Source organism: Neolamprologus multifasciatus, chromosome 4 (assembly GCF_963576455.1).
Source record: "Neolamprologus multifasciatus chromosome 4, fNeoMul1.2, whole genome shotgun sequence".
NCBI classification, from domain to species: Eukaryota; Metazoa; Chordata; class Actinopteri; order Cichliformes; family Cichlidae; genus Neolamprologus; species Neolamprologus multifasciatus.
The window spans coordinates 26,549,017-26,563,635 of NC_140442.1; the positions used below are offsets into that span (position 1 = coordinate 26,549,017).

The window sequence follows — 14,619 nt, forward strand, 5'->3', positions numbered from 1 at the left end:
ATAGGCCACGAGATTGAGACACAGGCATTAGAGCCTCTTAATGCCAGTTTTGTTTGGGTTTCCACCAGCGTTAGAGCATAGCCGAACATATGAAACAGGAAAATACCGCCGTGTAATCCATTTATTTCAACAAAGTAACTGTATTCTGAATATCACCTTTTAAAACTGTAACTGTAACGGAATACAGTTACTCATATTTTGTAATTTAAATAAGTAACGCCAGTACATGTATTGCGTTACTCCCCAACACTGCCTTTATATACCTTTTGCAATTGATGATGCCTTTCCAGATGTGCAACCTACCAATTCCACAGGTGCTAATATACCTCCATGCTATCAGACATGCGTGCTTTTGACATGTGTGCTGATAACAATCTGTATGATCCATCTCCTCTTTGGTCTGGAGGATGCATTCTCCATGTTTTCCAAAAAGAATTTCAGATTTTGATTTGTCTGACTACAGAATGGTTTTCTGGTTTGTCAGTCTATTTAGTCCATTTTAAATGAATTTGGTCCAGAAGATGATGCTCATATATGGGGGCTTCTTTATATGACAACATTTTAATCTGCACAACAGACGGTCTTCACAGACAATGATTTCTGAAAGCACTCCCGAACCCCTATCAGTTTTCCATTACAGAATCAGTTTTTGTTTGGTTTTTATAGGCCTGAATATCACAAGCATTCAATATAGATTTTTGGTCTTGTTCCTTGTATACAGAGATTTCTCGAGATTTCTAGACTCTTCTGATGTTATTATGTACTGTAGATGACAAGATATTTCAAGTCATTTTATGTCCTGCAACAAAATGTTTCCATGAAATCATCAATTTGTAGTCATAGTGTTTTTGCAGACTGGTGAACCTCTTCCCAACATTGCTTTTATATTATTTATGTTTTATATTTTTTAAAAGTCATGTTGCAGACCTGTGGCTAGTTTGTCAAGCTATTACTTTTTAGTACCACTTACATTTTCAGCCTTCTGTTGTCCCCACCCAAATCTTTTGAGATGTGTTGCTTATATTAAATTTAAAATAAGCTAATATTTTCTTAAAATGGTACATTTCCCAAGTTCAGACATTTCATAGGTTTTCTATTTTGAAGCATATCCCGTCTGTCATAGGTCAGGAGATGGCCTATAGTCCTTTTAAGATTACAGCTAGGTTTGTTTAAGCTAAGATTTTTTTCTATCATCCTGTTCCTTTTGGAAACTTGCAGGAAGGAACACTGTTGAAAAAAAATGGAGCATAAACTCTTCATATCAAACCAAGTTTTGTGTTCACATCCACATTTTCACTACATGCAAGAAATCCATCTTCTCCATTTATTTCAATGTAGTTTCCAGCAACAGCTAACAGCAAAACAGTTAAAGGTTTCAAAGGTTTACAGCAATGCACAGCTAAGTCATGCTGCAGCTCACATGCACACACTGCTTCTATATTATTTTATAACTTGAACAAGCAAACCCAGCTGTTTACCTCATGTTTGTTTCGACAAAATTATGAGAAGTCCTCCTTTTTGGAATCTGATAACCCGTTGTTGGAATTTCATGTATTTTGCAGTATTTTGTGACCTTTCCTAAATCCATCCATCCATTCGCTTCCGCCTATCCTTTTCAGGGTTGCGGGGGGCGCTGGAGCCTATCCCAGCTGTCATAGGGCGAGAGGCGGGGTACACCCTGGACAGGTCGCCAGTCTGTCGCAAGGCCAACACACAGGGACAGACAACCATTCGCACTCACATTCACTCGCACATTCACACCTAGTGGCAATTTGGATTATCCAATTAACCTATCCCCACAAGCTGCATGTCTTTCCTAAATCATTATCAGATATTGATATACTACATATTGACACCTTTAAACCAACCCAAAATGTTGCTTACAGGACATAAAATCTGAGATTCAACTCTTGCTTGTGTGAGATGTTATCCAAACATTCTGGAAAAAAGGGCCATGGAAAAAAGTAAGAAACAAGATCAGGAGAATCCTTGTCCTTTTTTTGTGACATGTACTGTGCACTATAAATTTATGACAATGTAAACGTGGAGTTCTACTGAAATGTGCTGAGACATTGGATGGAGAAGGAGAACACAAAAAATAGCAGCCGCAAGTGAGTCCATCTGGATAAGGGTGAGGAGAATAGGGTAAGAATTTTCATTCCTAAGAACTTTTTGATGATTCCTCAAGCATAACATAATAGTGTTAGAGTGGGCATCATTAGCTTCATTCTCCTCTCCAAGATCAATAAATGTATCCTGCTGACCTAGTACCTGCACTTTAAAAAGGTTGGAAGTTGATGGTGTCCACAGATGTTTTATGGCATCGATGCACTGATCCTTCATCTTCTCTCTTCAGAGGCCCAAGAAGCTTAATTCTCCACTTCTGCTTCTTCTAACAAGCAAAATGTGTTTCTGCCTCCACAGTTCTTTGTGTTTGTCGCATCAGTCTAGTAAACCACTCCAAGGACCTTCTTCATGTGCTCGTAGACCACATAGGAGATGCTGACAGCAGGAATAACTTTGAGGAAGTTGGGCGTGATGCCTCGGTACAGACCTGGCACACCTTCATGAGATATGATGTATTTGAACTGACCCACCATGGTCAGCTTGGGTTTACCCTCAGTAATGGCTGAAAGTAAAAGTGAGAACAATGTAAGCTACAGAGAGTAATATATGGACAGACTTATTGCTAAATCGTTCCAATGTTTTGTAGGCCTACAACTGCCTACAATCTATCATTTACATCATATCGCACCCTGTGCCTGCATGCGAGTCCGGATGAGAGCGAGGGGATATGACGCTAGCTGGCCACAGGTGCTGGAGACAGTACCACAGCCCAGCAGGACCAAAACTCCTGGGTCTGCTGAGTTGACACAGTACCTCTGGAGCCAGGCATTCTTCAGGGTCTTAAAGCATGAGCAGTGAAAAATGTTAAGACACTAATAAAGGAGAGCAGTTAAAAGTTAAAAGAAAGAGGAAGAGAAAAAGGAAGGGGAAAGAAATGAACTGAAACGCATACACTGACAACCACTTTGTTAGATAGTCTGTTTAGCTGCTCAATAATGCAAATATGTAATCAGCCAAATATATGTCAGGAACACCTGGTCAAGATGACCTGTTGAAATTCAGGATGGGGCAAAATGGTAAATTAAGTACTAAATGTGGCATGGTTGTTAGTGCAAGATGGTATGGGATGGGTTTCTTTAGAACCTACTGAGATTTTTCTGCACAAACAATCTCTAGGGTTTACAGAGAAGTAAAGTGAGTAAGTGTTACTTCTCTGGGCAAAAATACAATCTGTCTGCCAGAAGTCAAACAAGAATGAGTAGATCAGAAGACAACAATAACTCAAATGACCACCTGTTATATCTACATTATGTGTGCGTGGGTGTACAGTGTTCAGGTGTGGAATCCAAATGCAAGTGGTGAGTATGAGAGATTGAATGGAAAATATTAGGCACAGAAGGAGAACACAGGTTAGCAATGCATGGAAACAGCAAAACATAGACAACTGAGGTGGCCTGTACTAACAGAGGTTCGCAGGAGAACCGGGTAAGGACAGTTGACAATGCTAGCTTTAAATACCACTGGCTGATTACTTCAAATCACGAACAGGTGCGGATGTCAGGTGAGCTGATGAGGAATCTGCCCAGAGGCGGTGCCATAACCACACATGGCGAGACTCAGCTGGCCCATGAAAGGAACAAACATGCTAATGCTTCTGATCTGAAGTAACTCTTTATACACAGAGAGTGTACAGAAAGCAGTACATACCTCATACACAGCCAAGTCAATGCCAGCATATGGAATGATGCCCATTGTATTGGGCAGGTATCCTCTGTAGAATGCTCGGATACCCTCAGTCTTCAGAATCTGTCTGGCACAGTCAGCCATACCTGAGTACTGTCCGGTCTTCCTTAATGTAAGGCGAGTTTTCAGCACCTATCCAGCATAGGGAATAGAAGAAAAAAATGCATACAAATCCAAAATTAACACAGGAGTGAGTAGAAACAGTAGCAAGAGGTTCTTCTTCAATGAGTCAAAGAAGGTAGAACTGGTCTATGGTTTCTTTAAACACCTATTTTCTAATTCTTCCACTGATACAGCTGTGCTTTACGGTAGCATTTCTTCAGTTTAACTAAAGAAGCCTCTTAAATGAGAGGTGAAACGTCTTTTACCAAACATTTTTCTTCTTACTCTGAGCAGAAGCCAGATTTCCGATGCCATGCCTCCCCAGCTGCAAACAAAATACAGAGCTAGCCACCGCTACCACCTTTAAGAGGGTTTGACTCCTTTTAACTACTTCTGTCCAAACAATAATTTATAAGGGCTAAATGTGTGCTCTCTCCATTAGCCAGGATCAACCATGGCAAACCCTCCTCGCAGTCTCCCCCATTTGATTGCATTAAGTGGGAGTTCCGTGTTTGATGGAAACACCCCGAAGCTCCCCTGACTTTGAGCATGATAGGCTGAAGCCTTGTTAAGCTTGATGTTAAGATGTTTAAGAATTTGGGAGAACAGATTAAAGAAAAAGTTTGAACGATTTTTGCTATATTAAAAATGGAAATAAACTGAGTAAGCCCACACATGTGCCCCTGCAGCACCATTACTCCAAATTCATGTAATGCCCTAAACTGTCAAATTTGGATGGACTACAACCTTTAATTGACCCTGAAAGAGGCTTCATGCCTATCCCTAAGACATGGCCAGAGGATCGTGTGAAATTCTCCTGTGACTAAACTGAAGCTCAAAAGAAACATTAATGTTGATAGCACTTGATAGTACATCAGGAATCTGAGACTGAAGGGCTTCAAAAACAAAAAACATCTTCAAAGACCTCCTTAAATACCCACAGAACTGACCATTTGGACTTTGCAACAGAGCACCAAACATGGGACCAGTGGCGGTTTTAGATATGGGCAACATGGGCAGCTGCCCAGGGCAGCATTGTGGTGGGGGCGGCATCATGGCATTGGGGGAAAAAAAAGTTGCTCGCACTCACGCTGCTCCGACATCATGCCAGCGAATTTTGGGGATTGCATAGGCACCGAATGGTTTTCTATTGCCCATTTGCGAGGAGTAAGGGCACCTCGTAAATGGAGGAGAGGGGTAGGACAGCAAGTGATTCTCTGGCTGGCTGGAGCAGCATCTAATAACAAGCTCACAAAATAAAAATAAATAAATATTTTAAAAAAATAATAATAATCATTCGTAATATTGTCAATCCAAGCCCACTATGTATGAATTATTTTTCCTGGGTTGTGTGAAATCCCCCCCCCCAAAAAACCTATAGAACCTGAATCTGTGCATAAGGTGTCTATTAGTGTATGTTGTGGGGTTGGTTGTTGATACTGGAGTGCAAAATTACTGATGGAAGATTGACAAGAAAAGGTCAGAGCCATCAGGTCCTCAGTTTAGAAAAAACAGAGAAAAGAAGAGGAGAAACGAACAAAAGACATGGGTAAGCAGATGTGTCTTTGGATAATGGCAGGTATTATGTATCCTGAAACAAGATAACATTCATTAGTAGGTATTGGGAAAACTTCTGGTTGCCTTTGTTAGCCACTTGGCTATGATAGTAAACAGACAGTAGACACTGATGTGGCTTACTCAATATTTTGGACTGTGTTCAGTACAATATTAATAATTAATATTAATATTAGCTGTATTGTTGATTTGTCTGCTTGTCAGGATCTGGAGACTCGACTGGAAAATTCCATCAGGCACCTGAGTTCCTTGGTCTCCACCCCTCGGCGGAGCCATCATCCCTGCTGCAGTCCTGCACACCTGAGACTGATTCAGGGCAATCAGGTTGAGGATTTAAGGCCCCCTCAGACTCTCCTTCACCGCCAGTTCGTCAACGACCTCACGTTGGTATTGACTCTATGGGTGTTTACGCTCTTGCCACTTCCTTGTTAACTTTGGTTTCATGTGCTTCAGATTCCCTGGACCTTTTTTGCTATCACCCTCAACCTCAGCTCTCTGTGGATCATCATCAGACTCAGGTCTGCCAGCCTCTCCACTACTCCCCTGGACTATCGCTGCCTCTCCCTCAAAGCGAGGTTCACGCCGGTCACCAGTAAGCGCTATCAGTCAGTTTCACCTCTGTTTGGATACCCTGCACCTGCCGCCTTCTTAACCCTGTTCTCTTTTCTTCCCAGACGCAACCGCTCCATTCCCATCGCAACCTGCTAGACCCCCGTTCACCCCCACTGTCACACGGTTACATCATTAGCGACACCCTCCTACATATTCACTTGTTGACTAAATAATAAACACTGCAAAACGTTGAGCCGTCTCTGTTGTGGTTATCTGCAATCGAGTCCGATCTAGCTATCAGCCCGTGGCCATTGTGACACTGCTATTCTCAATGTAAAATTCAACAACAGTTTTCACAATAAAATATGTTAAGTTACAATCTTTAATATGTTTGGTGTGTGTGACTGTGTGTCGGGTGGGGTGGGGGAAGAAGGTTTTATTCTGTGATGAGAAAAAATGTAACCTTGATGGTCCTGATCGTTTCCAATGTTACCGGCTTAACAAGCTGATCCCACCTGAGATGTTCTCCACGCTCCACAGTGGAGGGGGCGCCATAATGGTCTGGGGTGCTACAATGCTACAGTACACAATGCCCGCAGGACAAGGGACTTCTTCCAGAAGAATAACGTCACTCTTTTGGACCATCCTGCGTGTTCCCCTGATCTAAATCCAACTGAGAACCTTTGGGGATAGATGGCAAGGGAAGTTTACAAAAATGGACAACAGATCCAGACAGTAGATTCCTTTCAGATGGCTGTCTTTACCACTTGAAGAAATGTTCCCACTCACCTCATGGAAAAGCTTCCATCAAGCATGCCACAACGAATTTTTGAAGTGATCAACAATAATAGTGGAGCTACTCATTACTGAGCTTGTGTTTGCAACATTGAACCTCTATCTATCTATCTAAAAGAAACATATCTTCAAGAGGAAATGACTGACACAAATTTTAAACTCACCTCCATGGGATAGATGATAGTCTGTGCAGTAGCTCCTGCAAGCGACCCAGCAATGAACCTCTCTTGTACCCTTAAACTGCCCCCCTCTTTATTACCTCGGATCAGCCACTTGATCTGGAGTAGGAAGAGTGAGGAGCAGGAGGAGGGGAAACCACAAGCAATAAAATATTTCAAAAGGACACAGTAGAGTGGACTATTTTTTTTTTTCCCCATACAGTTACTACTTTTTCTACCACGAGTTAAGTAAACACTTAAGAGAACAGAAGACATAGTTCCACTTTCTCACTGTTTGTCCACTGACCTGTTCGTAGGCCATAAACTTAATGGCAGATTCAGGGGCAATTTTGAGGACGTTGATACCATTTCCCCTCCAGAGTGAAAGCACACCTCCCTCCTGGATCATCCCCCTCAGGCCAAACCACAGATTAATCTCCCGAGCTGTGGAGCCATGTACCTAAAAATTCAAATAATGACAGTAAAGCTGATTTTTCTTTTTTTACAATCTGTACTATGTTTTAAAAATACGCTGTTGGACACCAACCAAATATGTTAGCGTGCTTATCCAACCCTTGTTGGGTATATGCGAAAAAGCAGAATACAAAGGTAAATATCTTCCTTATTAAGGCCATATAGATGTAAATGTTGCACACCAAAGATTCATTTTTGTTTGGATCACAGTCGGCACTTGTTTTTGGTCTGTATACAGACTTTGGCTACAAAGTATCTGAAGTAAAAAAAGAAGCATTCATCTGAAGCTGTATTTAATCCCATGTGATAAATGTCTTTTAGCTCTGTTTCTGGTCTTCATCTGGCCCTGAGTAAATTTTACTTATGGTATGAACCAGACATTTTTAAGCAGTACCTTTCTGCTGTTTGCTGAAAACAGCTCTACACTGTGGATGACAATTATGTCATTAGCGGTGAAAAGTGGTGATGGTGTATGTTAAAGTGAATTGTTAAATGTTGTCATTTTTATGCTTACCATCTCTACATTGTTTCAAACTGTGTGATCAAAGACATTCCTTTGTCTCTGACCACCTCTCCAGCCATTCTGGTGCTGGGGGAGGTTTTATTGTAGATACATCCTATCTGAAAGATCTGTTTCTTGTTGTAAACTTCCTGCTTTTATGATCCTTTTGGGGAGCAGAACACACACACACACACTCACATGCATGCACACACACACGTTCTTGCACATGCATAGACACGCATACATGTGCACACATATACACATAGTGCCTTGTCTTTTAGAACCATTTGGGGGGTTTATGGTGGGAGGTGCTTGTGTTGTGTTGTGTATTGTAACAGTTTTTCAATAAAAGGCTACGAGGAGGGCTGCTCTTTGAAGGAGTTGGGCTGGAGACAGGTGAGGAGTGTTAAGCTCCACAGCCTGGTTCCGATCAGCCTTCCCTCGCTAGCGAGTAAAAGACCGGTTGAAGATGTTCTGTCTTGTTTTTGTTCTTCATGAGGAATAAGTCTCTAAACTAGCAGGGTCTGTGGAAGCGCAGACTCAACAGTATAGGCCACAAACCAGAACAGTACAACAGACGCAGCCTTGGGTGATTTTTTTTTTTTTTAATATATTGTTTTTTTTGTTGTTGTTAGCTTTTATTGTGATAGGACAGGAAAGATGGGAGAAATATCATGGGGAAAGCATGCAATAAATGACCTTGAGGTGGACATCTATAGGCAACCCTTCTGGCTTTATGCCACAAGCACCCCACTCATTTGGCCTTTAATTTAATTCCCATATTGGCTTTGAACCTTTAAGGAAACAAGCTCATCAAGATAAATTAATAACTATTTTCATTCATTCTCATGTTGCAACTGAATATAAAATAAATACCCCCCCCCCCCCCCCAACAGAACAAACTCACTAACAGTTTCTTTTACCTTGTAAAGAAAGGCACTGCCAAAAGTATTTTCATGCTTGCTTCTCACGCATATGTATCTGACATCCGAATCAATCCATAGGGTTTAATATGATGTCAGCCCACCCTTTGCAGCTATAACAGCTTCAACTCTTCTGGGAAGGCTTTCCACAATGTTTAGGAGTGAGTTTCTGGGATAGGGTTACTGGGGCCCCGCCCTGGAGCCAGGCCCGGGGAGGGTGCCCGAGGGCGAGCGTCTGGTGGCCGGGCCTTAGTCCGTGGGCCCAGCCGGGCTTAGCCCGAAAAGGGGACATGGGCCCATCCTCCCGCAGGCCCACCACCCACAGGAGGCGCCGTAGGGGTCGGGTGCATTGTGTGCTGGGCGGCGGCCAGGAGCGGAGGCCCTGGCAGACTGATACCTGGCTAACAAGAGTGGCAACTGGGACATGGAATGTCACCTCTCTGGTGGGGAAGGAGCCTGAGTTAGTGCGTGAGGTTGAGAGGCTAGATATAGTCAGTTTCACATCTACGCATGGCTTGGGCTCCTGGAGAGGGGCTGGACTCTGTCTCAGTCTGGAGTTGCCCCTGGTGAGAGGCGGCGGGCTGGGGTGGGTATTCTAATATGGTTGCTTGCTGCCGGTACGTTGGGGTTCTTCCCGATGGATGAGAGGGTTTGTTCCCTGCGCCTTAGGGTTGGGGAACGGGTCCTGACTGTCATCTGCACTTATGCGCCGAGTGGCAGTTCAGAGTACCCAGCCTTCTTAGAGTCCCTGGGTGGGTTGCTGGAAGGTGCTCTACCTGGAGAGTCTGTTGTCCTACTGGGAGACTTCAATGCTTACGTGGGTAACGACAGCGAGACCTGGAGGGGCGTGATTGGGAGGAACGGCCTCCCTGATCTGAACCCGAGCAGTGTTATTGGACTTCTGTGCAAATCACAGTTTGGCCATAACGAACACTTTGTTCGAACATAAGTGTTCGAACAAAGCGTTCATAAGTGCACGTGGCACCAGGACGCTCTAGGCCGCAGGTCGATGATCGATTTTGTAATCGTATCACCAGGAAAGACCCGGTGCACCTAAACACGTAGTGAGGGTGTGCTGGGAACACCTAGCAGAGGCCCCAGTCTGCGAGATCTTCAACGCACACCTCCGGCAGACTGGGGACATTGAGTCCGAATGGACCATGTTCAGCATCTCCATTGCCGAAGCTGCTGCATTGAGCTATGGCCGCAAGGTGGTTGGTGCCTGTCGTGGTGGTAATCCCCAAACCAAATGGTGGACACCAGAGGTGAAGGGAACCACCAGGCTGAAGAAGGAGTCCTATCGGGCTTGGTTAGCCTGTGGGACTTCGGAGGCAGCTGACAGGTACCGACAGGGCAAGCGGAATGTGGCTCGGGCAGTGGCTGAAGCAAAAACCCAGGTGTGGGAGGAGTTTGGAGAGACCATGGAAAAAGACTTTTGGACTGCCTCAAAGAGATTCTGGCAAACTGTCAGGCGTCTCAGGAGGGGAAAGTGGTGCTCTACCTGCACTGTGTATAGTGCTGGCGGAGTGCTGCTGACTTCGACTGAGAAAATTGTCGGACGGTGGAAGGAATACTTCGAGGACCTCCTTAATCCCACTGACACGTCTTCCGAGGAGGAAGCAGAGTCTGGGGATGACGTGGATGACCCGCCAATTTCCGGGTGCGAGGTCACTGAGGCAGTTAAACAATTCCTTGGTGGCAGAGCCCCTGGTGTGGATGAGGTCCACCCCGAGTTCCTGAAGGTTCTGGACGTTGTAGGCTGTCCTGGTTGACACGCCTCTACAATGTTGCGTGGAGATCATGGGCAGTACCCCTGGACTGGCAGACCGGGGTGGTGGTCCCCATCTTTAAGAAGGGGGACCAGAGGGTGTGTTCCAACTATAGGGGGATCACACTCCTCAGCCTCCCCGGGAAAGTCTATGCCAGAGTGCTGGAAAGGAGAGTTCGTCCACTAGCCGAAACTCAGATACAGGAGGAACAATGCGGTTTTCGTCCTGGTTGCGGAACACTGGACCAGTTCTTTATCTTCTCAAGGATACTTGAGGGTGCATGGGAGTTTGCCCAACCAGCCTACATGTGTTTTGTGGACTTGGAGAAGGCATTCGACCGTGTCCCTCAGGGTGTCCTGTGGGAGGTGCTGCAGGAGTATGGGGTGTCTGGCCCATTGCTACGGGCCATTCGATCCCTGTACAACCGTTGCAAGAGCTTGGTTTGCATTGCCGGCAATAAGTCGGACTCATTCCCGGTGGGTGATGGACTCCGCCAGGGCTGCCCTTTGTCACCGATTCTGTTCATAATTTTTATGGACAGGATTTCTAGGCGCAGCCAAGTGGCGTTGGGCTTTCACTTCGGTGGCCTCAGAATCTCATCTCTGCTCTTTGTGGATGATGTGGTTCTGTTGGCTTCATCGGGTGATGGCCTCCAGCTTGCACTGGTACGGTTCACAGCCGAGTGTGAAGCAGTGGGAATGAGGATCAGCACCTCCAAATCTGAGGCCATGGTTCTCAGCCAGAAAAGGGTGGAGTGCCCACTCCGGGTCGGGGATGAGTTCCTGCCCCAAGTGGAAGAGTTCAAGTATCTCGGGGTCTTGTTCACGAGTGATGGGAGAAGGGAGCCAGAGATCGACAGTTGAAGAGGGAGCTGAGTGTAAAAGCGAAGCTCTCAACTTACCGGTCAATCTACCTCCCTACCCTCAACAATGGCCACGAGCTGTGGGTAGTGACCGAAAGAACGAGATCGCAGATACAAGCGGTGGAAATTAGCTTCCTCCGAAGGGTGGCTGGCCTCTCCCTTAGAGATAGGGTGAGAAGCTCAGCCATCTGGAAGGGGCTCAGAGTAGAGCCGCTGCTCCTCCACATCGAAAGGAGCCAGCTGAGGTGGTTCGGGCATCTGACAAGGATGCCTCCTGGGCCACACCCCTGCCACATTGTGGTTACAGTGATTGCCATAATCAAGCAGCTCATGCATCTGCTACAAATCTGCAGATTGTAGTCACTGTGACTGGACTCACAGTGAAATAATGCTTACATGAAGACATGAGGGCAACGAGGACAGATTTAAACCTGGATAAATACCCACTGTTACCTAAGTGACTAAAGTATTTCCAGCTCTCACCACATACTTGGCTCTGTGTCTTTTTTGCTGTGAACAGCCCAACCACCCACTCAAACTACCCACCATGTGGTTTGCTTCATTTCTGTTAGTGAATATCAGTGCAGCCTATGGATGTTAGTGTGCTATTCACTTAACAGCCATTAATAATCAAGAGCATTTCTTGCTATCAATAAACAGTAATGACCTTCCTCTGCCATATTTAATAGATTATATAGTAGAGCTGTTCACAGCCTTTTTGATACTTTTCCTCTTTCCATCATTCTGGCACAAGGAAATCTTTCTTATGTCCAAATATTGTTTTCTTTTTCACAATTGAGAAGGCTCTTTTTGATGCTTTTCTGGAACAATCTACTCTGCTCTACCTGTTCTTGAGTCCTTGTTTGGACCTTTTGTATTTACGTTCATGAACGAGGCTCTTGATTGCAGACTCTGACAATGATATGCTTACTTCCTCGAGTGTGAGGAAGTAAGCATGAAAGTATATGAAAGTATAACCTCTCTTTTGGTGTTCTTCTACATGTTTGTTGGGGTCTTTCAGGCCTTTTGGTGTTGCTGAGCTAGCCAGTCCATTACTTCTCTTTAAGAATATGCTGCTTTGTTGATTTTTGCCTCCTTTTCACTTTGTTTCTCTTCTTTTCTCTCTCTCTGGTTTTCTTGTCATCTTTGTCTTATCTTTAAGGTTCTGTTTTGTTTTATTGTTCATCTGAATCAGAGGAAACTCTGGTCACTACAACAGACTCTTCAAATCGCTTAGAAATAACTTCAAATGTTATTAATGTAGACATAGATACACTGGTGCTGCACTGAGCAGGTTGGTGATATGTCAGCACATTAACCACTTTAAACTAATATTAATAAACTGGCTGAAATTCATAGTGCATAGGGTTTCACTCCAAGTCCAGCACTCTGAGGCTGTATGCTAAGCGGAAGGAGGCCGGGGACTGGTGTGAGCATCAGCACCATAATCCAGGATGAGACAACGAACATCCACGAATACATCGGGAAGATGGCCCCAATCAACCGGGTCCTCAGTGAATACCTCAAGCACCAGAAACCCAAGAAAGAGGAGAAAGAGGAAGAACCATCATGGAAGGACAGGCCCCTGCACGGTATGTACCACCGGCAGATAGCAGAGGTGGCTGACATCCAGAAATCCTACCAGTGGCTGGAGAAAGCTGAACTGAAAGACAGCACAGAGGCACTAATCATGGCCGCACAGGAACAAACTCTGAGCACAAGATCTATAGAGGCTGGGGTCTATAACACCAGGCAAGACCCCAGGTGCAGGCTGTGTAAAGATGCCCCTGAGACAATCCAGCAAATAACAGCAGGGTGCAAGATGCTAGCAGGCAGGGCATACATTGAACGCCATAACCAAGTGGCCGGTATACAGTGGCATAGTATACAGAAACATCTGTGCCGAGTATGGCCTGGAAGTCCCGAGGTCAAAATGGGAGACGCCCCCAAGGATGGTGGAGAATGACCAAGCTAAGATCCTGTGGGACTTCCAGATACAGATGGACAAAATGGTGATGGCTAACCAACCAGACACTGTAGTGGTGGACAACCAGAGGAATAAATTCACTAAAAGACCAAACAAAGTGTTCTTTGCCCTTCACATTTCTCTTCTTGCTTTCAAGACTCTCCACGCCATCTATAAATCTGAATCTGACTCTCAGATTGTCAGGTGACAAAGGCAACGCATAAGAATTTAATATTTGTCTATTCTCAGCATAGTGTGACATTGACTAAAAACTCCTCCCCTTTGAAGATGAGAAGACTAAAGAAATAGCTCCATCTCTCATACTGACTGAAATTATGAAAAGTTCATTGGCAGCATGGATGATGGGCTACCAGAAAACTCTTACCCTTTAGAGCTACTTCCCACTGCTTTTGCAGCCCTTTATCTTTGGGAAACTTATGTAGTATCAGAACTAAGCAAGGAAGTTAACTAAGCAACTAACAACAATCAGAGTAGCTAGATCAGGGAAATTTAGTCAAAGACTGACTTTGCCATTGTTCAGAGGCTTGCTTCAACGTGGGAATTCATAATACCATGTAAAGGACTTCATAGCATTATGCACTTCAGCAAATGTTGTTTTGAAAATGTTGAAATGGCCACATACACAAAAAAAACGACTGCTCAGTCGTGCCTGTGAAAGGTAATCCCAAGTGATCTGGTCTTGACAGTAAAACAACTCCACACAGCACAACAGTGAGGCATCACTACAGTGGCACAGGCACCTCTATGTCTATATTTGTCACATCCAGTATGGTGGTAACATTGATGTACAGTTTACATCAATGTTACTGTCAATGGAACTAGTAACTTCATCACATCCAAGTCAACTTTGCTGTCATTATGATACTCAAGCATACAGTATATGTGCCCTTCTCTCAGCTGTTGTAAAAGATATGTGACATATGTATAACTAGGGGTAGATTATTTAGCCCATAGCCTCAAAATTATATCCAGATCGTTCTATTAAAATACGATGCATGCAGCTTGCAGGCAGCAGCATTTATAAGTAACTAAATAAATCCTGTTCCGATGAGCTATTGTCATAATGACAGACTTTGTAGTGTGAAGTATGTACAACATATAACAGTATAA

The 14,619-nt window shown here is 44.3% G+C and overlaps 1 protein-coding gene across 2 annotated transcripts in view; it reads right to left on the minus strand.

Moving 5' to 3' along the window:
* Positions 1 to 1,310: 1,310 nt before the first annotated feature.
* slc25a23b (solute carrier family 25 member 23b) overlaps positions 1,311 to 14,619 on the minus strand; it is a 34,237-nt gene continuing 20,928 nt past the window's right edge. The window contains exons 6-10 of one of the 2 annotated variants that reach the window (XM_085157171.1): positions 7,300 to 7,452; positions 6,999 to 7,112; positions 3,775 to 3,942; positions 2,756 to 2,906; positions 1,311 to 2,629 (exon numbers count right to left, since the gene is read on the minus strand). In XM_085157171.1, coding sequence (XP_085013297.1) covers positions 2,448 to 2,629; positions 2,756 to 2,906; positions 3,775 to 3,942; positions 6,999 to 7,112; positions 7,300 to 7,452 — 768 coding nt within the window. In that variant the 3' untranslated portion in view covers positions 1,311 to 2,447. Of the gene's footprint in view, positions 2,630 to 2,755; positions 3,688 to 3,774; positions 3,943 to 6,998; positions 7,113 to 7,299; positions 7,453 to 14,619 lie in introns of those variants that run through there. The other variant, XM_085157172.1, reaches the window with a different exon arrangement.